The 25,222-nt window shown below is 31.3% G+C and overlaps 1 protein-coding gene across 1 annotated transcript in view; it reads left to right on the forward strand.

Annotated features, from left to right (window-relative positions):
• The first annotated feature begins 1,761 nt into the window (after positions 1–1,761).
• The window catches only part of Sos (Son of sevenless guanine nucleotide exchange factor), a 74,862-nt gene continuing 51,401 nt past the window's right edge, over positions 1,762–25,222 (forward strand). The window contains exons 1-4 of the mRNA XM_072526955.1: positions 1,762–2,111; positions 11,332–11,451; positions 11,609–11,752; positions 11,837–12,001. Of these exons, the coding sequence (XP_072383056.1) occupies positions 2,016–2,111; positions 11,332–11,451; positions 11,609–11,752; positions 11,837–12,001 (525 nt within the window). The 5' untranslated portion in view covers positions 1,762–2,015. The remainder of the gene's footprint in view (positions 2,112–11,331; positions 11,452–11,608; positions 11,753–11,836; positions 12,002–25,222) is intronic.

Raw genomic sequence — 25,222 nt, forward strand, 5'->3', positions numbered from 1 at the left:
TTATAATTATGAATCTTATAGAGAAAGACCCAAAAAATATTTAGATCATTTATATAGTTTTATTAAAAAATCCTTTATAAAAGGTAAATAATTAAAATACCCTATTGGGCTACATAATCTAACGTTTTCGGACTAAAGAGTCCATCATCGGTGTAATATTACCAGGTGTAAATTTTTTGATTCATGGTTTATAGCCAACTATAGGAATTTCATTTTCCTTGTGGATTTATAGAGTTTTTCCTAAAACTACTCCGAACTTTAATTTAATAATAATACATTATTACTGACGGCCGAAAGTCACTGAAACTTCTATAATGTTTATTTTAATAAGTTGCAGGGGTGACAAAGAAGAGAAAATTTAGTGTGATTTTTAATTTCAAATATCTCATTCAAAAAAACTTTTTGTTTATTCTAAGGGACTTTCGATCCTTGGTAATAATATAATCTTTCATTCTGCGTTTAAATTTTTCAAAAATATTTGTTAGTTTTCTCAGGATTCGAAAAAAATGAACGCATTTAAAAAGCATTTTGCGCGAAATTTTGCGCCTACGCTCTTAAGTGTTTAGTAATGTTAATAACGATTCTTAGAAAATAAATATTTTATTAACGTTTTAGTTAAAATTATATTTAAAATTATGCGTGTCTAATATTTAAAACAGGCGGCAACTTAGTAGATATTTGTATTTTTAGGATTCAAACTTATTCTGAAATTACATACATCCCCCTTTACTTTACCGAAACTTTTTTTAATTCATCATGATATTACATATCTAAAAATATTTAAGTTGACATTGAAGTTTCTTGGACAACGTATTAAATTTTCCGATATTTCTTACAACTTAAATACCATATCGATTAGCTCCAATACGCATACTTATTTCCAAGAGGAATTTCCCTTTTGTATATACGCATCTCCAGAAAAAGGAGACCATCAAATACATATAACAATGAGTAAAGAAAAGACAAAAGAAGGTTTACTATGCGCAGTGGTTGCTTTGTGTTCTCGAGAAAGAGACAAATAAACATGTGCGTTCCGATAAAGAGAGAGAAAGAACCTCAACGCTGCCATTTCTACAAGTGTAACAGTAAAACTGACGATTTTTACATCACTGCTCTCATATTCTACTTACTTTTTCTTAGATTTTTTCATATGTATATTTCGTTAAACCATCTTTTTATTTTGATATTCTGCAAGTACGTTAAAATCATCTGAGTTACATACCTCATATTATTGTTAATAATATATTTATCTGAACTTTATGAACTTGTTTGTATAGTATTTATCCAAGTATTTTTTTAAATAATAATTTCTGGCACATTTATTACGCTTTTACCTCTTTGTTAATGTCTACGTTTCACATTAATATAATATATCAAAGTTCTTTCTTTCTTTGCAATTATAGATTTGACCTGTTTTGGTTACCTAGTTCTTGTTAAAAAGTTCATTTAAAAACTATTTTTTTTCAAATCCCAATTTTTTCTGTATTTGTTTCCTTTTACTTATTTTTGTAAAGTTTAATATTTTGAACTTCTAAAGCGTTATATTTTTATTTGTTTTGTTTTCTGTTGAATTTTATTAAAATAAAATAAATTTGATGTGTTAATAAAAATAAATCGAATATATTTATTTACTTATTTTTTAATCTATAGAAAATACTGATTTTTTATAATAGGAATTTTAGGAATTTAGGTCCTTAGGTGTCCAAAAACTAAATATTTTTCAGAATATGAATCGTGGCACCACTGTAGGGCATCGACAGAAGTAGAAAACCAAAATGGCGAAAAACAAGTGATCGTATTTTGTCCACCTTCGGCCAAAAAAGTGTTAAATTTTCATCTGAAAATTGAAGATAATGATGCAAAAGTGCGATTGGACGTAAACATTGACGAATTTAGTTGTTTTTATTTTGTCTTGTCTTTTTTGTTGTATTCAACTGAGGATTATGTATGTTGTGAGTGGCCCTCTGTAGAAGTGCTGTTCTCAGTTTTTTTTCGAATCCTTCTTTCCAGAAAATATGAATACTGGTGTTACGGGCGAAAATATTTACGACTTTAATTCGGAAGAAAATGCTGCAAAATGGAAAGGTCTCTTGACTGCTGCATTAAAAAAAGTAAGCATTGATTTGTTGAATGTCTATTGAGTTAGAAGATTTACTTTATTAACATAAACGGTACACACTTTATAAACAAATTATAGATTTGATAGATATTTATTTGATTATAACTTCACTTTTACATCGATTATATTTCTGTTGCTGAAAATATTAATTATAATTAGTAAATATTCTGCTAATAAGTAATCATTCTAATGTAATCAATGACCAATGTAAATTATTTTAAAAGTGAAAATATTTAATAATGCTCAAAAATCAAGGTAAATGTTTATCTCGAGCTCAAAATTTTGATTATTTAAAGACAATTTGTTATTTTTATATCCCCTACATAGATTAGATGAATCAAATTTATTTATATTCTATTACTTTCCTATTAACTTAACTTCCCTGACTTTATATTTTTGATAAAATTACTCATAATTAAATCAGCTGTTACTAGTATGATACAAAAGGTACATTGCTTGCAAACAAGATATAGGAATAGGATCCTGTAACTTCCCTATTTAGTTATCCAAGGACATACCCAGATCTGTTGACAATGAATATTTTATTCCAAGTGTATTCTTAAAACAATGAAAAGTGTCAGTGTCATTAGATTTTTGCTTTTTTCATTAGGCTCTGATTGTGTACTCTTAGTAATTCAAGTTTACTTCAATAACAAACAAACAATATTGCAGCATGATTTTTTTTTAAGTTTGTAGATTAGAAATTAGATCTTCTTTTATAACCTTTTTTGGGAATATTACCCACCAAAGGAAAATATTTCTTATTTTATTTGACAGAAAACTAAGCAAAAATCTATTAACAAAAAACTTCTGTATCAGACACATCAATTCTTAACTGACATTAAAGCTATCATTCATTACATTATGTCATCTTCATTCAACCTATCTTACTTTTAACTTACTAATGTTTGGTTGATACAGGTAATGATATGTATTTTTTTATATAAAAATGATCTCAAGGTTTAAGTAATGTTAATTCACTTTACAGCATATATTGGCTAAGCTTCTAGTATCCGGTTTTCTTCAATGTTCTTCTCTTAGTGTGTCCAGTTATGTTTAGTATTTTTGTTGTCAACCTACTGACTTACAACATTAATGTGGCTATAAGTGTATGTGCTTGGTTGTACAGTGCCTTACAGTCAAAGTCAAAATTTGATGAACATCAAAAATAATTACTAAATTTACTAGACAGTTGGGACTGAGTTCAGTGAACATAGTCTAAAAGACATTGACAAGGAAGTAACAGTATTAATAAAACTGTCAATATAATTAATAATTAGTTATTATTTACAGTACACAACAGGCTTTGTAGGCCTACAACAATTAATAATTAATAGCAAATAGAATATTACATGTGAGAACTCAGTGATTGACAAGGGAAATTGATTTTCCTAGATGAAATGGAGGAATCATGGCAAGAAAAATAAAAAATGATAGAATAAGTGAGATATTTAGCAAAAGGGCAAAGGAAAAGATGTAACATCTTAACTTAAAACTTTAAACAGAAACTACTGATATAGATTAAGGTTCGAATATACTTAGAACAAAAAACAAAGAAAGTTTTTAAATATGGCAACTATTGAAATAAAAGTGACAAGATAACATCCAGGAAAAAATGGAAACTAACATCATCATCGCTCCCTTTGCCTTTATCCCTATTTGATGGTGGCTTCCCTAATTACATTTCTCCATAGGTTTCTATCTTGGGTCATACCAATATCAATCCCCTTTACTGAAAAGCACCAGGGAATGTTTGCCTTCTATTTTCCCTGTTATCTGAACACTGATGAGAATAAATAAGGACTAAGCACTGAGCCATGATGCAATCCTACTCTTAAATGAAATTTATCTAACTCTTCCACACCTGTCCTGACACAAGTTGTAACTCCATACATGTCTCATACAATCTTCATAAACTCACCAGGAACTCCTTTCTTAATGGTATTAAATAATACCATTAGAGTTAATAATATAATAAGAAGGTATTTATAAAATAAAATCAAAGAACAAATGAAGTCTTTAGAAAGAACAATATCCAGAATCTTAATTTTAAACCTCAAACAGAAATTATTAACTTGGATTATGGTTAAAATGAGCACAGAGCTAATAGCAAAATTTTTTAGATATAGCAATGTTGCAATATAAGATACCATATGACATCTAGAAAAGATTTGGAGATAAACAAATAGAGGAAGTAAGAAAATAAAAAGGGAATATAAAATTAATAGAAGAAAAGGACAATTGTAAGATAAAAAAAACCATAAAAGAAACTAAAATCATCAACGAAATATAAAAAAAAACAATGGAATCATTATTGTAATCCATTGTCTAAAAAGGTACAAGGGTATCACATGATAATAATTATATATTGATATAAACTGATTTTATATTTATATAGACCCACATTAAGCAATAATTTGATATAAAATCTCATAATACTTATGTTAAGTAACAGATACTGTTCTTTTCCAGTCTAGCAGTTCCTATTTTTAAAAGTAATAATTACTCACTTTTCTTAGAATTGCTTTTGTTTCTCAAATTGCAATAATCTTTATGTCTCTGTTAAATTATCCATGTCAGCAAGTCATTACATTATTATTGATCATAACATTGTTATTTAGAGATGAGTAATCTACAAGGAATTGTTAATTATTTGTTTAGTTTCAATGAGAACAAATAACTGAAATTTTAAATCTTTTATAGAGTTCTTTATAATAGTCCCAAAGGTTTTTTACATATTACTGAAATAATAATTTTATAGTTAGTCACAGTTTGTATCATGCAGCAGAATATCATTTTCACAATGTACCAAGTGACTATAATATCATTAAGTAGTGATTGGATTCGGATGTTTGAGAATACTGTATGGATTGTGAGTTCCCAACAGACGAGTTGGCCTTGATCTTTTAGAAATAAAGAAACAGTAGAAGTAGTTAGGGCCTTTTTTAGCCGACATTTGTCATTGAGTTGAAGAAACAATAATATAAGTATGGACTACAATTAGCTAAAATCCTAATGATCTATTTTCAAAATAAGTCAAGCACTGAATATCAAAAAATGGATTCTGTAGCTGTTTTTGAAGAATGACTTACAGTTTATTCATTTTACATATTCCCAACTGTAAACAGTGTCACATGAAGCCAAATAGGATCATACTGAGGTGTATCATATGATTTTTAAAAATATTTACTTCTTGAAACTAAGAATGTAAGAATTTCTTCAAGTTTAATGTTCTATTGAAGAAAAATGTGCTAAAATAAAATAATTATTAACTAAGATATGCATAACAAAGTATTTTGAATAAAGTAGCATCATCATAAGTTTTTGAAAACATAAAAATATACTTTAAATCATTCAGAGTCTGAGGAGCTATATGTGCTGCTTTCTTCATCTGGATTTATTATTATTGGTTTGATATAGGTTGTCCTATTATGTTGTCCAACTTCCACATTTTGGACTAGACTTTTTGTTTAACATGTTGCACACATTTATGCCATGTAGTTGAAGTAATAGATGCGGCTAATAGATGCTATATTGGGCTTAATCTCCATTTTAAATCTATAGTTATATCAAGAAATACAAAAGTAAAACTCTACAAAACAATAATACGCCCAGTCCTAACATATGGTTCAGAAACCTGGACTTTAACAAAAAGCAATGAAAACATGTTAGGATGTTTCGAAAGAAAAATACTAAGGCGCATCTATGGAGCGGTAAATGAAAATGGTGTCTGGAGAAGACGATACAACTTCGAACTCTATAGGATATACCAGGAACCAGATATCGTAAAACACATAAAGATAGGACGTCTGAGGTGGGTAGGCCATGTTATGCGGATGGAGCAAACCGACCCAGCTAGAAAAACGCTCCTTGATAGACCTATTGGTCAAAGAAGAAGAGGAAGACCCAGAACAAGATTCCTAGATAACATCGATGAAGACATGAGAAATATGGAAATACGTGCTTGGCGGAGGAAGGCGATGGATAGGGACGACTGGAGAAAAATTCTTGGGGAGGCTAGGACCCACACAGGGTTGTAAAGCCAAAATGATGATGATGATGAGTTGAAGTAATATTATTAATTGCATAATAAAAAATATTTTTCATGTCTGCAAATTTAGAAGCATTGTTTCTTGCTGCTACATAATTTTTTACTTCTGCTCAGATGAGTTCAATTGGATTGAGCTCACTATTGTATGGAGGCAGCCTTAAAACTACTTTGTTTTGGCTTTTTGTCATCTCATCAGTGATTTATTTGATATATTGTCCCTTATGTTGTTTAACAATATACACAGTTTCTTTTTTAACATTGACTCTTCAAAAGCGATATTTTTTTATTTTTGTGAACCAGTTTGCAAAAGATTTCCACTCCATCTGTTCATGGTAGTCCCCACTTTTTTTTTATTAAAACACCCATAGTGCTTCTGGAACAAACCCATCTTCATTGCCAATGTGACAAATTATTAGTCTCTTTCCTTTTCCTGAAAATTTGCTTATATCAAAATTTACTTGAAGTGAAAAAGCAAATATAACATTTACCTACAGGATTTTTTAAACCCGTAAAATAAACCCATAAAAAGTCTATCTAAAAACGCTTGTTTATAAGATGTTACTGAATTGTCTACCTATATATTGGATTTGGTGTGACCAACATTTAGCCAAGTCTTGTCTAATTAATAAATTTTGCTGTTTTCAATTCTGTAGGACTTTATTTTGTTGTAGAAATTCTCGTCTCCACAAGACAATTTCATCCCTGCCCATCAAAATGCTGTTTTGTTGACAATGTAGAAACTTGAAATTTATTTTTTTATTAATTTAAAAAATGTTCTTTTGAAATTAGGCAAAACAGGATCTGCATTAACAATCCTCAGAACTTTATCTATTGTGAAATTCATCAAGCGAGTTAATACTTTTATGATGCTCAATTGGTTTTGGTGTTGACAATGTTCCTGTATTTTCATATTCTGGAATCATATTTTGTACACCATGGGTACACACTCCTAAAAAGTAGATAGAAAGTAACAATACTTATTAAATAAAGTGAAAACATGCATTCTAAAATAATGTAGAAACAATATCAGTGCCTGTTTTATCTGCTAATCTTTCATTTCCGTTTCAAATACATTTGTGATCATTTCCTTCGTTTTAATGTCAAAATGTCCCATTTTCAGTCTTTTTTTGGGTGGACTGAGGGTTACACTTATCTCAAGGAGTTTGTCTGCAGTATCAGTTCTTGACATTTTTTTTGTTCTATTTATCTCAAGTAAGTTGATTAAGAGAAGTTCAAAGTAGCCTAGAGGAAAATAATATGTATTAATATTAATATTGTATTAATATTTTGAAAAAGAGTAGGTAATTTGGTCTTTTCAGAAATTATTTTATTTATACTGTCCAAATAGTTTCACCTATATATGCCTGGCAGATTAAGTGTATGACCCAAGTGCGATTGAATTAATGCTGCAATCTTTTTTGCACAATTCTCTACTTCTTTATTGCTAATGTTAGTACTTTCAACAGCTTTATGTAGTTATGTCTGTAGTTACTTTATAATGTCCAAAATGGAAATTAAAATGTCAATAAACTTCTTTTAAACTTCAATTGTGGCTTATTTCCATTAAAATAGTAATTACTTTAAGATGCCACAAGAAAATAGCTTCACAACAATATTAAAAAACTGTTATGGGTCCAGAGTATTCTACAGTTTTCCACATTTTCTGGCAATTTTTTTGCATAAAAAGAGTGGTTTTCTCTTTTACTATCTCAAAGCAGATGTTACAAAAAAATACAGGGCAAATCTTGGAAAAACTTTCCATAAAACGAGAATTTTTGTTTAAAATAAGGTCTTCATTCATTTAAAATCAAAATAAAATATATAAATATTTAATCACAAAGGTTACAGCTAGTTTGGATCACAAAAGTTCATGAAATGAATTTTTTAGAGAAGAACAAATTACAATCTAAAAAGCTAATTCCTGTTCCTCAGAAAACTTTAGTTATATACCTATAGTTGTAGATCTTTTTATTTATTACCTATGTTATACTCCATTCCACGAATATATGACTGTTTTAGGTATTGATTTAAGTGATCCAATGTGCTGAATTGTACAATAGTAAATTCTCCCCATTTTTAAAATACTGTTATAACAGATATAAATCTTAGATTTAAATATGAAGTCATGATATAAATATAGAGTTGATAGTTTATAGAATAGATGTAATTCAGATTTTGAATTATATAATTACTATCATTGAGTTTAGTATTGTAAACAAGTTGGTTTTTGAATTAAGTGATTTAAACGAAGTGTAACAATATTTAAGCGATTAAATAGTGTAATTTATTTAGTCGAATATTCAATTAGTATTAAAAAACAAACAAACTTACTTATTCTCTTATTCTCCTAATCTCCTAAAACTATCATCAACCATCAGATTCACAGGTTCGGATGGTAAATTATGACAGGATTAACTGCTTCGATGCCACCTTCATGGATTCACCATTCTTCAATTATGTCTTCACATTTTTTTACACTTTTTTCCCAAATTTCAGAAGTGGCAATATCCAATGCTTGTTGCCATGTTTCCAAAACTGACTCGTCACTGTAACCCTTGTATCCAATATGGTTATCATAATATGTTTTGCATATAACACACGATGTCCAAAGCTATGTATAATTTCGTCTACTATATATATAATATATATATATATATATATATATATATATATATATATATATATATATATATATATATATATATATATATATATATATATTTGGTTGTGCATGACTTTTAGCTAACGTTAGTAATTGAGGCTTAAAATAGTATTGAAGAAATGTAATATTTTTATTCTTTAACCATTCTTTTATTTTATCTACGGTCCAGGTGTTTGTTGGTTGCTTATTTAAAATTTCCGAATGTTACGCAACATTATCCAGTACTATAACGGATGGTTCATGTAAACTTGGCAACAGTTTTTCTTTCAACCATTTCATAAACATCTCCGTATTCATATTGTCATGATAATCAGCTGATTTTGGTTTTGATGAAAACACAAGATCTGCTCCCTCAATAAAACCATGTTTTCCACCTGCATGCACTATAATATATCTCTTTCCCCCGTTATTGATGTGTTTTATGGATTTTATACTCTCGTCCTGCCAAATTCGTTTGATACCGCCTTTAGCAAAAATCCATGTTTTGTCTAAATAAACGAAGAAAGAATATTCTTTTTTAAATTTGTTATAATTTCTTAACAATTCTATTCTTTTGTGAACGACACTAGCTCTTTCACACAAAGCCTTTCTATTGTCTTCCTTTTTGAACTTAATCTGTCTTAAAACTCTTCAGACTTGTTCTGGAAATTTCAAATATATACTGAATCTAAAGAAACATATTCTTTCTTTTCGCGCATTTTATATATTGTCTCACGGATTTCAAATTTGCAACCTTTAGGAGGATCTATAGTCTTTGGTTGTTGGTGAAATTTATATTGTGTGGCATTTTGTTCACTTTGTCCACTTTTTTTGCTTTTTGCAAATCCGACTTTAATTTTGTTTCACTAATACATAGTGCATCACATACACATTTATGTATGGACTGTACTGGTCGCAAATGGCCGCCGTTGGTTTTCTCAGCAGTAAAATAAGAAAGTACATTAAATATAAAGTTGTCTACATCTAAAACACGTCTCGGCATTTTTGGCTTCAATAAACAAATACACTACACTAAACTCTCTCTCTTAACGGACACCTCTCTTCACCGGACACCTCTATACAGACGGTTTTTAAAACTAACATCAGTCGACGATATATGGAACTGTAGGTAAATTTTCGTTACTTTTTAATATCTGTAACGACTCAGTACTTTAACTATCAGTAGCCGGTATGTTATACCCGTTACTTTCGGAACTTTTAAAGTACATCCACTCAAAGCAAACAAATATTTAAAACTAACAAAGTGAAATATTAGATTCTCTTTCTGGTTTCGGAACCATCGTTCTGCCAATTTCTTTTCATTTATATTAAAAATAGTATATTTCTTTTTATTACAGTTGTAGTACCTAATAAAGTAATACAAAAGTGTAATATCAAAGAAAACCGGCACGCCTCTTTGGTGTTTACATTTCACGGAAACCCAACCCAAATGTCTGATGAACACATTTGGCTTCATAGACGTCATTGTATTTATTTGTAGGAGCGTTTGCCCAAAAATTTTTGTTATTTTCGGATTAAATTTCACAATAAATTTTGCGTCTATCTGAACATCTATTAACTGAAATAATTTTAGTTTAGATGTCATACTAACAGTAGATCCTTTTTATTGGAATAATGATTAGACCAATTTACTTCATACTTCTACTTGCACAGTAAAATATTCGTTGTCGCAATAATCCAAAACAGTCGTATATTCGTGGAATAACCTATAACCCTTTTGCATTAATATTATTTTGATGGGAAGTCTAGTTTCACTGAATATCATTCCCCCACTGGTTACAATTCATCCCATTGCATCCCTTGTTACTGGATTGAGTTAAATTCATTCTTCCTGTTATTAGCATAATATTTTCTTCCGTTTCCATGTTGTTATTAACTTTTTCCTTCTAAAAAATTATCTGCACTGATCTCATACATCTTAAAAATATAGGTAAGGTAAGGTAGGTACTTAGACTTACTGGTATTATCTTGCAATACTTAGTAAATTTCAGCACTTACTAAGAAATGTTTAACACAATGTCATTTTAATTGAATTGAAATAGATGAGTTGCTAATTCTAGTAACCAAAGGTAATACAAACACAAGTTGATATGGGAAATTTCTTTATTATTTTTGCGCCACATTCTGAATATACAATTTTAAAAGTAGTTGTACTTATCAATGTACCTATAAAAGTAATTATAATTAGATAATTTAAATAATATAATTACGAAGTACAATTCCTTCATAGGTTTTAATCCAATTACAATTTACTTTGAGAAAAAAGTACTAAAATACAATTATAATTACACAAAAAAGTAATTGTAATTATTAATTACTTTTTAAGTAGGATTTACCCAGCTCTGGTAGCTTTCAGGGATGTAGGGAAGCTAGAGATTTTTTTTAAATTACCTTATGGTAAAAATAGTGATATCAAAGTCATAATACTTTACCAAAACTTAGTTGAAAAATATTGTATTCTAAAGTTTCAATTATTATAGAACACTTCTTTTATTTTAGGTTTTAGAGCAAGTGCACCCTTCATTAGGTGCAAGAGAAGAAGCTTTAGAATATGTGGAAAGCCTATGCTTGCGTCTTCTTGGGATGCTGTGTGCCAAACCAAGTCCTCACACAGTTCAGGTAAAATTATGCCATGTTTTTTGTTCATTCGTCAATAAACCAAAGTGATAAGTAATTGACTCTATTTATTATTTAAATGTTTTATTGAGGTAATTCTAACATTTTAAGAATTTTTAGGCCAGGAAAATTATTTATATTTCGGTTTTTGTTTGTTTAGGATGTTGAAGATCGGGTAACTAGTACTTTTCCCACACCAATTGATAAATGGGCACTAAAAGAAGCCCAAGAAGCACTTGAAAGAGGAAAGAAAAAGTCAGTATTACAGCTGCCTGTTGATAAAATCCATTCTTTATTACAAAAAGTAAGTATACCATCTTTTTTTATGCAATATATTAGATGTTGGTACATAACTAAGCAGAAATTGACTTAAAAATCTGTGTTTTAGGAACTTTTGCTCTACAAAGTTGATTCCACAGTGTCTTTATTTCTGGTGGCAGTTTTAGAATACATCTCAGCTGATATTCTAAAATTGGTTGGGAACTATGCAAAGAACATAAAGCATGTAGAGATTACTTATCAAGATGTGCAGATATCTATGAAGGTAGACAAAGTAAGTGGAGCTTGTGTTCTTAAACATTGTTTTTTCTGATAGAATCTTAGAGGATAATCATATAAGGGAACATTTATTAGTTAAAAACTGTGTTTACTTCAATAACCAAAAATGTTGATAATTTTTTTTCTTGTTAAAGAAGCTGTAGATCTTCAAAAATAGCAGTAAAATTGTAAAATTATGTTTAGTTATGTATAAAATTATTTAAATGTACCGGAGTGAAAATATTAAATTTTACATAAGGTTGTGAATCGAAATCAATAAGCCCACTCAACATAGGGCTTCTATTTCTTCTCTTGGCACTGCAACCCTTTGATTCTACCTTGTCTGATACTTTCCTTGTTCACTGCGTGATGTTCATGGTTTTAAGTTTCTCTTCCACATCATCAAGCCATCTTTTACTGGGTGGGCCGTCCTCTTGTTCTGTTTACTTGAGGTTTGTGTATGGACAAGCCAATCTGATATTGTGAGTCTACAAATCTAACAATGTCTATCGGTACAATCTGTAGGTCTAAATATTTTTTTTAGTATTTTACTCTCAAAGATTCGAGAATCCATGTTTCACATCCCTATGTGACCACTGGCCTAATAATTGTTTTTTATGATTCTTCTTCACTTAGACTGTCGATGCAGTAATTTCCTTTTAATTAAGTATATGTATGTATAAAAGTACTTGAGCACTAAAAGCGCTGTCATGTATTATTGAGCCCAGGTAGGGAACACTGGAGGCACATTTATAGGTATGATTCTCTATGTTTAGGTTCTTATGTCTATTAGATTTGGTGCACTCCATATATTTTGTTTTCCTTTCGTTAGTATTCAATCTGATAATTAGCTTAATTAGCTAAATTCAATTCAGTTAATTTGTACTCTAAAAGAAAGTCATTGCAGATGAAATGTGAAAAATATAAATCAGGAAGAATTGGGAGAGATGTCTAAACAATGGAGATTCTTTGTTTCTACATAAAGTAAATATATGTAACATTAATAGAGTAGTAGATCTTTGGTTGAACCATATAAAACTGCGTGACCAGATGGTATATTTCCCAGGATACTCCAAAAGGGGCTGGAAATAATTATGAGTCCCCTGATCCAAATATTTACAGCTAGCCGTGCTCTGGAGTACATTCACAAAGCTTGAAGAAGAGCGAGGTTGGCGTTTATTCCTAAACCAGGAAAAACTAATTACACCTTAGCAAAATCATAGAGGCCAGTAAATTTGACTTCATTCGAGTTGAAAACCATGGAAACTACCGTGAATGAATACATCAAGAAAAACAATCTTAATAAAAACTAATGCACCAGCGGTATGGGAGTATCAACCAGAGAAATCTAGTGAAACCACTCTGCACAATCTGGCGTCTGACCTCGAGAGGGGTTTACACCAGAAAGAAGTCACACTTGCTGCATTTTTAGACATCGAAGGTGCATTTGATAATACCTCTATCGAGTCAATATATAGTGCACTAATGCAGGAGAAAATCAACAACACAACGTGCAAGTGGATCATTCAGATGCTTCAGAAGAGAATAATACCCGCAGATAAATATAAAGGTGCCATAAACCTTAGGGCAACTAAGGGGTGCCCTCAAGGGGAGTATTGTCACTAACATTATAGAATATAGTCGCTTACTATCTATTTCAAGGGCTTAGCAGCCAAGGAATCAAGTGGAAATGGTGTCTGAAAGAGAAACTCTCTGTGAATTCTTCTAAAACTAAACTAATAGTCTTTTCTAATAAGAGGAATCTTACTGGACTGAGTGAGCGAAATTATTTGGGGAGGCACGAGAAAGAACTAATGAGGTCAAGTAGTATCTAGGAGTAACCCTGAATTCTAATTCAATTGAATCACTCATATTAATAACGTACCATCAGGGTACGTCTGGAACTGCAGACGAGTTGTAGGTAAAATCTGGGGGCTGAAACCAAACGTAATATGTTGGTTATATACATCAGTACCACACTTCGATGGAAAAAGGTGGCTTTGACCTCTCTCCACCACAGTACAAAGAGAAGCGCTTCTAAATATGACACGAGCTTTGAATAGTACAGAAAGGACGTATTTAGAGACTATCACAGATTTGGAATTATATATTTCGGCGGTAGCCTTTATGACCATTCTGACTTAAAGCAAACAATACTTGAAGACCGGATTATGTATTGAATAGTTACAAAAATACCAATGGGGCTATACTTAAGTAATACATCTTTCAGGTAAACTCAGATATGATGACACCACAACTAATCTTCACTGAGAAGGTTAACACAATTATTATAACATCCAGAGAACAAGAAGTCCTAAACATTAAAGGGGACTTAATATGGTTCGCTGATGGATCTGATACTGCCCATGGTACTGGATCCGGAGAATTTGTTCAAACATGTAATTATAAGAAAAATCTATACCATTACAAAGTGCTAAGTGATATGAAGCAGGAATTCACTAGTCAACTGAGACTTGAATCAGAAGAGATCCTTAAACTACCAATGAAGAAACTGGTGGCCTTCATTTAGGAGCAAGGACTCATTGGAGTTTAATGAAATAAAGAATAGGGTATGGTACAGGCGTGTTGTGAGCAAGTACCAGAGGTTAACTTGTTTCTCCTGAACTAAGAAGAAGCATAGGCTACTAGTACAGATATACTATTATTCAAAATTTTAGAGACGAGCTGTTTTTAGATTATTTTTGACCATCGGCAAATAACATAAAATATACTGTTCACAATTGGGAGATGAAATCTCGACTGCCATATTAAAGGGTATGCCTTCTTTGCAATGTTATAGACTATAGAGAATAACAATCGCAGATGTATTTCTCTTGTTACATAACGATTTATTTATTTCTGAGTTGTAATATTGGCTAGGCCACAGTTAAGTGCTCTAAAAAGCGTTTGTAGTAAAAATAAAAGTAAAAAAATAAACTGCAAGTTTATTATGATAAGGGAAATAGAAAGAGTATAGGCAGCTGAGACGAGACGAAACGAATACTGAAAAGAAAGAAGAAGGGACATATAAAAAACCAACTGCAAGAACTAGAGGAGTATAACACACAAATGTAAACCCGAAACTTCTGCAAGGTTAACCAGAACACAAAGTAATTCAAAACTAGATTATTAATAGAAACAGAACAGGATAGATCATTGGTGATCAAGACCATATACTAGAAAGATAGGCAGAAACTTTTGAGGAGAGACTAAATATAAGAAGTTAGATGAGGTTGCAAGGAGAAATCCAGCATGGATTCAAGAAGAAAGAAAGAAAGATAGTATCTCAACAGAGGAAGAAGTAATAGAAAAATTGAAAGAAAACAAAGCTCCGGAATGAGTTCGCATTCTTTCTGAGCTTTTAAAACATGGCTCAAAAAATCTGACATAGTAGAATTGATTTAGAAGCAGGTAAAACTACCAGAAGACTGAAACATAGATCTAATTGTACCTATTCACAAGAAAGGAGATCAAACAATTTGTGATAATTACAGAAGAATTACCCTCCTAAACGTGACCTACAAAATATTGCCTACATTCTTTACGATCAACTATCGGGATATTGTGAAAACATAATAGGAAAATACCAGTGTGGTTTTCGCAAAGAAAAATCAACTCTCTATCACATATCCCTTTTAAGACAAGCTTTGGAAAAAACATGAGTATGGAATTAATACTCACCATTTGTGTGTGGATTTTAGATGTGCTTATGACAGTGTAGACAGAAACGCACTATACACAGCCATGGCATAATTCAATATCCTAATACCTTTACTAAGCAACCCGCTTAACAGTCAGTAATTTTAGAGTGCAGAATGGAGTATCAAGACGTAGATAGTACTTCGACAGGTAGATAGCCTATCATGCATTATATTCAATATAGCCCTAGGGAAAGCTATGTGGATGACATCGATATCATAGCAAGAAGAAAGGCGGACCTGGTCCAATCGTTCACGGCATTGGAAGCAGCACAGCAAAAAGTATGGGGCTACACGTTCTTATTTTTCTTCTTCCTCTTTATAAGCAATTCTGTTTGTTCATTGGGGGATTAATACCTCTAGATTCTCACTCCATCTTTTGGGCGGTCGTCTGATACATCTGATTATTGACTTATCTCTTGTTATTTTGACGACACGGGTGTCCCCCATTCTGCTTATGTGGTTATTCCATTCTTTTTTTGTATTTAGTGTCTATTCATTTATACACTGTACGTTATATTTTCTTCTAATGTCTTCGGGCTACACGTTAATGCTAGTAGAACTAAGTAAATGAAGGTGATAAATAATAAGCAGAACCCGAAGATCTAGTGGTTGGAACATGTGCTTTCGAAGGAGTAAGAGAGTAAGGCGTGCACGAAAATGGATCATGGCGTAGGCGCTATAATTTTTAGCTTTACCGCCTTTATAGTGAACCTAGTATTGGTAGATCCATCAAAATAAAGAGGCTGCGGTGGCTAGGCCACGTAGAGAGAATGAACGAGATGGAAGCGTCAAAACACATTTATAACCAAAGACCTGATGAGGTGAGGAGAAGAGGCAGGCCCAGAGCACTTTTTGTGGACAACAAAAGGACGAGACAGAAGACAACTTACTAGTGTTAAGAGTACGAAATTGGAAAATCAAGGTGAAAAATAGGAAGGAATAGGCTGATCCTAGAACAGGCCAAAACTCACTATGGGTTGTACAGCCAATGATGATGATTATCATAAAGGTATGCATAGTTCAATCACGCTGAAAATTATGGAAGTGTTTTAAGCAAACTTTGAATCTTTTAAATTTTTATTTGCAAATTTCATCCGAGATTGTATGCTTTCAAATTGAGTTTTTCTTTATGGTTTGATTAGTTTCTTTTAATGCTCAGTATGGGGAATTTTGAAGGAATAAACCTCATGTTTAGTATACCCCTATGAAAATCTATATATATATTACTTTTAATTTAATGTATTATTTAAATAAAGAAATATTACAAACTGTGACATTTATTAGAAAAATACCTAACAAACTGTGACATTTATTAGAAAAATACCTACAATCAAACAGTGCTATATAGAAAAAAAAAATGAGTAGTGAAAATCTACATTCCTTAATTTAATATTTTAAATGAAATATGAAATATTCTTAATACAGTCTATTTGTTCCTATATATGCTTATCTTTTAGAACTAGTGTCTTTTATGAGCGTTATACAAGAATTTTGAAGAGCAGCTGATACAAGCGTTAGATATTTTTTGTTTGCATTTTAACTGGAATTTTTAGTAATTGTCGAGAGTGTTTAAGTGTTATGTTAATTGAGTTAAACTCATACGATCAGCCGAACTGGATTTAGGGGTTCAATTAGTAGCCATTGAGTCTTATCATATTTTGTACGAATGAGAAAAACATAGTATCCAAGAAAGAATATAACGAATTTATTTGATTTAATTGGACTAATTCTTGCCAGTTGGTAGGAAGATTTTCTTTTTACATTTTTTTGCCAAAACATTTTTTTTTCGTTCCTAAAGCCCATAGAGTGTTATTTTATTTTTAATACATCATCCATGTAATCCATCACTACAATTAATCTGTCTTTCATCTTGTTACCATTATTTTACATGACATAGAGGTTAAAATGACATTATTTTTGCAATTTTCAAAACAATAAAAAAATCTGAAATTCTTGTGTTGTAAAACATTGATTGAACAAGCTGATCAAGCAGAGGCTCCAAGTTATTTGGACTCTGCTTCGTCGAAAATAACGGTTACAAAGTAATATGCTGATTTAAACGCTGTCATAAGGCACAAATAATACTAAACGTCTTCCAAATATAGCAGTTGTTATGGTTAATATAAAAAAGTCTACAAAATTGTTTTAGTCGATTGTAAATTGAAGTCGCGTGACATAGCACACTAGCTGAATACATCAGAGAGCAGTGTATTCACGATTCTGCATTGAAATTTGTGTATCCACTATTCTGCTTGCACTATTCAAACAAAAAAAGGCTAGGTCTGGAAATTAACACAGAAAAAAACAAAAATAATGATACAGACGAGAAGAAATATAGTCCTACAAAACATTATACATGAAGATGACATTGAAACGGTTGGAAAGTTTACATACCTGGGAGTAGAAGTATATGCCGATGGACCAGAAGATGGAGAAATACGGAAGAGAATAACGCAGGCAAACAGAGCTTATTTTGCCCTCTCCCATATATTTCGGTCTAAAAATGTCCACCGAAATACAAAGAAGAGAATCTATAAATCCTTAATTCGACCAATAGCATGCTATGGCAGTGAAGCATGGATCTTGAAAAGAAACATCCAAAAACAAACTCGACCGTTTTGCTATATCGTTGCTTAGTGCTTTCAACTCTGTATCTTAAATTCAAACTACATAATACTTCGACTCCCATTTTAAAATAGAGCAATACTTTTTATGCAGCATATTGGATTGAAAATCATTTTACGAATATCATAGGTATTAAATATATATATATATATATATATATATATATATATATATATATATATATATATATATATATATATATATATATATATATATATATATATATATATACAGAATGCAAGTGGGATAAAAATCTCACTGTAACTGAGGATATCGGTCAAAGAGAAATAAAAAATGAAAAAACTCTTTCAATTTTTTAATAGAAAATGTTTCGTGTAGTATTTCTGCACTTCTTCAGTTCTAATGATTGTAAAGTTTATACAAACATTAAAAAATCACAAAAATGATTTGATTGTTTTTTCATTTTGTATTTCTCCTTGACCGTAAATATGATCCATACTATTTTGTAGCGAATAAGAAAAAAATTTGAAGATGTTAGTTTTAGATCGAGTATAAATGTAAGAGGGAGCATTAAATATAAATCAGAAACACAGTTCATACAAAATACTCCTGTATTTATAAATTCATACGGCATTATTCGGATATATGAAAAAATAAAGAAAATATGAATATGAAATTAAATCTTTATCTTATTTGTTAATTTTAATATCTAATATTTCCTTCTTGGACCCTTATAACAGCCCGAACAAGTCTTGACATTGATGTAAAGAAATGTTAAACTTTAAGTTGATTCCAATATTTTAATAATATGAAACGCCGCAGAATAACACAAGTTGTTAGCATTGGGTACTTGTGTTCGAATTCGTCTTTTCAGATGTTCAGTATTCATATTAATTGACGATTTTAGTAGAGGGCGGACGAGTAATATCGTCCTTCAAAAATAACATTGGACTCTATGAATCGCGCAAAATGTAGCACATATTCATCTAAAATTATGCATCTTGCTCCCTTTACATAATCTCCATAGGAAACAAGTCGGTATATGCATTGGAATTCGTATTATCCAAACCATAACTCAGCCTTCTTGATCATAGTTTATTCTTTCCTCCATATCCCAAATGGCAAATCACTCGTTTTGTTTTTTACAAACTCTTTTGCGACCGTCTTATCTGGACCTTAAACCAAATTGCACTCTTTCAACAAAAACACGTTACTCCTATCTGCGTCATTCCAGTTTTCGTATTTTCTTGCAAAAGCAAGATCTAAGATGGCCTACGGGTAGCAGTGGACAAAGGACTGTCTTTTTGAAGGGTAAATTACCTTGTAAGTCATAACGAACTACTTTGACCTTCTGAATGATAAACTAACTAGTCGACGAATTTTATTCAGATATTGTGCCAGCTCAACTGAAGACGTAATTTTTAAAACATAACGGGAGAAAAAATCGATCATTGCGTGCGGTCGTTGTCCTTATTATAATCCTCGCTTCCTAGTGTAGTTTTCGGTTTCGTTAAACCACTGAATGGCTCTTTGGACCGCACAACGATAACACCAAGCGCCTCAGCCGCATATTATTGATTATGACCTCCTTGATCTAAAGCAACCGCTGTCTTTTCAGCGCCCGTCGATGTTTTAACTATTTTATTGCAAGCAAAATAAAAAATTAATACGTTTTAACACTAAAACCGTGTGGTTATTAAAATCAATACTATAATACCATTAAATAATTTCTTGCTAGTTATCAGATAATTTGTTGCTGGTTGTAAAAAAACAACAAATTCACATTGTTTTAAGAAATGTCAAATTAATATACCCATATTAACAAGTACAACAAGATTTCTCTAAATTTATGCATTCCCTCTGAAAATATGGTATATATTTATTTATAAATGTGGAACTAATGAGAATAATTCTTAGTTACATTTTTGGTTTTTAAAGTAGTTACCAAATATAGTTAGGATTGCAAATACATGGATGGCGCAAAAAATGCTCCTGGAAACATTAGTTCCAGGATTTACACAATTTATGTGTAACACGATAATGAAAAATTCTACTTCTCTGAAGATGATGCTGCCTTAGCAGAAGGGTAAAAAAATCGTTGGTCAATTCAATTCTCGATTTTATTATTTTGGATCTTAGTTTTTTCAATTCCATGCAGCTGTCATATCATGTACCTTCACTCAGTGATAGACAAATTACAGGTGAACCAGAATGGGAATAGACTTGAGCTGCACGCAAACCGTTAAAGGGATGCTGAATTCATTTGGGGCGTAAATTATAGGGTTGTCACAGTTTCAAATGTTGTTTACATGGATCATTGTTTATAACGAATTGCATTTAATTATTTAAAATTTGTAAATTTTAAATGGTTGTTTAACAATTTTCGGTTACCTACTACAAATTCTTTATACTATAGAAATAATATAAACAAGCTGTTGTGGCCAGTCTGTAATTTCCGTATTCTTTGAATATTCTTAAAATATTTATATCGTAAAATATTTTCCAAATGTTCAAGTAGTATAAATTCTTTATACTATAGAAATAATCTAAACAATATGTTTTGAGCAGTCTTTAAATTTCGTCTGATTTGTATATTAAAATATTTATATCCAAAAATGTTTTAAATAGTAAATATAAATCTTTTAACAATACAGTAAAATAGAGCAAGCTTTAGTATTAGCTAATTAATGCAATAGGTAATAAAATTATTTCAGTGAAAGTGATAATGAAAAAATAAATGTATTGTGATGGTTTAAAACTGATTAAACTTACCTGAGTACGGTAATTTCCATCGTCTGCCGTACACAATAAAAACACGGATTCATAATAAAAAATAAAATTGAGAATTAAATCAAATCCTCATCGCTGTCGTCTGTGTCTGAGTCTGAAATTATATCTTCGCTATCAGAATCTTCACCTAAACTAATAATACATGATTATATGGCAGCATCAAATAATGGCTCATTTGAAATGAAATCCTCAATAATTTTCACTTTGTCTACAATTTTTTTTCACTCTTCTGCGATTCTATATTTCGAAGAACTCATCCGACAATTTTTGAATAGAATTAAAAGTGCTACCCAAACATACCCAACATACGTTTTGAGTGCTACCCAAACAAGCTCTATCGGGTTTAAATCTGGTGGCATTCAGTTTATATAATTTAATAATGGCATACAGATCTGGTCTGAACATGTTAGTAGGAAAAGGAATATTTCTAGCTTTTAGCCAATCGATCATTTTACTCTTTGTTGATACGGATGTTGGTGCTTTATCTTCTTGAGTATTATAATAAGGTGCATTGTTCATTACGATGATACTGTTGGGAGGTAGATTACTTAAAAAATTTTTTTCCAATCACTTTTTGTAGTTGACAAAATTCATATCATCATGGTAATCACCCGATTTTATTTGGGACTTGCATCTCACATAAGATCAGCCGACAAAACCTGCTTCGTTCCCTGCACCCACAATGATTAAACGTTGGCCATTAGAGACGGGTTTTTTAAGCCCATTGTTCCAACTATTACGCGACTATGGCTTGGAAGTAAATATGTTTCATCAGTAAACACAATAAATCTTTTTTCGTTTCTAAATTGTTTAATCTGTCTTCAATAGTGTAATCGTAGGTGTCTTATATCATGTTTTTTCATCAAAAGTTTTCGATTATATTCTGTTTTTTTTTTTCAGCAAAATCTGAAATTCCGAATTCCAAACTTAGTACACAACATACTATCTTTGCCTCCTTTATAATCAAAATTTTCAACAAATCTCTTACGAATTTTATTTACAGTGGATACTTTTTTTCAGTTATATGAAAATGAATAATTTACCGGAGTAACAGATCTTGTTTAAGTGTTTGGAATTGTATTTTTGAAGATTTTTTCCGCACCTTATTAGAAGTGACAAAATTATATTTCCTACTATAATTTCGCGGCCGTCCTTTGCAATATGTTTGATACACACAGCAACTCCTGAAAGTGCAACCCAAAAATCTCAAATTATTTGATCACTTATTAGCCTATATTTGTCCACTGCTGAACGTCGGCCTCCCGTAAATTTTCCACCTATTTCTATCTGTAGCTTCTTGCATCCAATTTGTGGTAATACGCTTTTTATCATCCATCTATCAAGTGGGTGACTGTCCTTTACTTCGATAAGCCTCTTGTTTTGGTCGCTATTCCAGAATATTTCTGGTCCATCTACCATCCGTCAATCTGGCAACATGTCTAGCCCAAGCCCATTTAGCCATGGCTATTCTTTCAACCGCATCCGTGACTCCTGTTCTTCTTATTTCTAGGTTTGGTACTTTATCTCTGATGGTAATACCTAACATTGATCTTTCCATAGCGTGTTGTGTAACTCCTATTTTAATTATTGTCCTTTTTGTCTTATTGTATTTAGACTTGGTGTTTCTACACCATATGTAAGAACCGGTAAAACACATTGGTTAAAAACCTTTCTTTTTAAACAAATTGGAATATTAGACTTAAAAAAGTTGTTCGATCTACCAAAGGCAGCCCATGTGAGACCAATCCTTTGTATTTCAGTTGTCTGATTATCTCGGCCTAAGCGAATCTCATGCCCTAGATCAGTGGTTCTCAAACTATTTTAGTCGCGGCACCTTTGTAGGGCTAAAAATATTTCGAGGCACACCAACCCTTGAATCCATTGGAGAAACGACAAAAAGTACTATTATTAAAAATTGAGATTTTACACAAAACTTGTCAACGTCGCTTATCGCTTCTACAGTCAGAGTTGCCAGATTAGGGTATTTTCTCCCAATTTTGGGGTAATTTAAAAGCATCTGGGGGAATTTTTATAAGTCGAAATGGTTGGGGAATTTTTTGGGGGGAAAATTGGTGAGGATTTTATGTTTTTAAATGATAACTTAAATTTGCATCATTTAATGAATGAATATAGTATTGAAACATCACTTTTCCTACAATATGTACCAATGTAGTACAGTGTATTCCAGTCTACAGTCTTATCGAATTTATAAAAATTGTAATTATGCTGCAAAATTTTAAATTTACGGGATTTGAGCTTCAATTTGTTGGAATTTCAGTTTCTAAGTAGAAAAGTAGTTTAGAAAATCTCATCTGGCAACTCTATCTACAGTGAAACTATCCACATAAACAGCTAAACGGTTCTCGATCAACTGATCGTTCGGTGCCATAATTTGAAATCCGCTAGCGCGCACAGTATGTTCACTATATTGCTATTCTGATTCACCTATAATTGAATCTGTACAAAATACATTTAACGAATTAGACAGAAAAGCTTGATACACACTCGTATTTGGCGTAGTATACGCAATCTTGTCTAGAAGAAAAAATGTTAGGAAAAGGTGGGTCTCGTAACATGATTCCCCACATTAACAAAGAAAAGCTTCGTTGCGAAGCTGAGTGAAACATGTTTCACACAAGCTATTAACACCATTAGTACCTTATCATTTTTTGTATATTTTTTAAATTATTGAACAATTTGTAAATAAATGTAATGTAATCCAAATGTATACCGTATTTTTGGACAGAGGAAGTATGTTATATAACAAATCATAAGTCTTATGTCACAATGAGAAATATAACAAAGAATCGAATTTTTTACACCTGTGTATATTAACCAAAAAAAAAACAAGAAAAGAGATGGCTATGGAGTGGATCATATAAAAATTCGCTGTTGATAGTGGTGGGTGTCTTACATTTTCAGATAAAAAACGAATTTGATGTTACACCTGTATGTATAAAAACCGCTATCTATATTTATTAAAACTTTTTGCTGTGTTGTTCACTGTCGTGTTCTAATTTCTTTCTATGTACAACTTTTGTTAACCAGATTTAGAGTTTTCAGTTAAGTACTAATTTCTTTAATGCATTGATTTCAATCAAAAGGCATCCTCAATACAAAATATGATAAGATTTGTAGAGATTAGCTTATTATTAAAAATTGCTTTTTGCTTTCCACGCTGCACTTCAGCCCACATCCATGGTACGTAGCATTAATTTTTTTTTAATAAAATTATTCGAATTTTTCGCTTTTACTCAGTTCGAAATTATTTGCACTTTTTGTACTAATTGCAAATTGCGTTTCGAATTTTAGGTTTAATTTGTATGATTATTTAAAAAAAAAACTGGTTATATTTTTAATTACAAAGTTTTTTACCATAAGCATATTGACATGTTTTTTTTAATATTTTAGTTGACTTTATAAAGTCCATTCGTTGCTTCTATAGCGTTAAAAAATAAGTGTAGCGTAAATATAAGTGCAGAAATAACAAGAAGAGTAAATCTTAGTCTTAGCAAAAACTCCGAAATAGAATAATAAATAAATTATAAAAGATAAACCTGCAATAAAAACACTAGCAGACAGCAAGTTAGAAAGCTAGAAGCGAGCATTTTAGTAGCTGGGATGACCGAATAAATATATCTTTATCCTAAGACAAGAAGAAGCATCACAATATGAACAAATAGGATAATCGTATAAGACCATGGTAACCAAAGTGTCAAAAAACAAAAGCCCTAGGAATTCGAAGCCTTTCACTGCCAGAGTAGCATTATCAATTTAAATATCGTCCCCTTCCCTTTCTCGATATAATCGTCACACGTAGGCCGAATGGTCAATGGGATCATTCAGTGTACATAAAGCCGACTAATACAAGTCATTATTTCTTCCACTGTTAGTTACACCACCATCCAGCCCAAACGTTGACAAATTCTCTCATTCAGTGGACTATTTCTTATTCTAACAACCTCAAAAAAAAACTATCCATCTTCATCGAAGAACCGTCCGAGAATGTTACTCCAAGTCCACAATCTCAAACGATTTCTCATCAAAATCCAAATTCTACACGTCCATGTACCTTTAATTGTCATAGACAGAATTAGCAATGTGCTTCGTAAAGAAAGCTTCAGAATTACTTTCCGACCACACTGACAGAACACGGCCAA

This window comes from Diabrotica undecimpunctata, chromosome 3 (assembly GCF_040954645.1).
Source record: "Diabrotica undecimpunctata isolate CICGRU chromosome 3, icDiaUnde3, whole genome shotgun sequence".
Classification (NCBI taxonomy): Eukaryota; Metazoa; Arthropoda; class Insecta; order Coleoptera; family Chrysomelidae; genus Diabrotica; species Diabrotica undecimpunctata.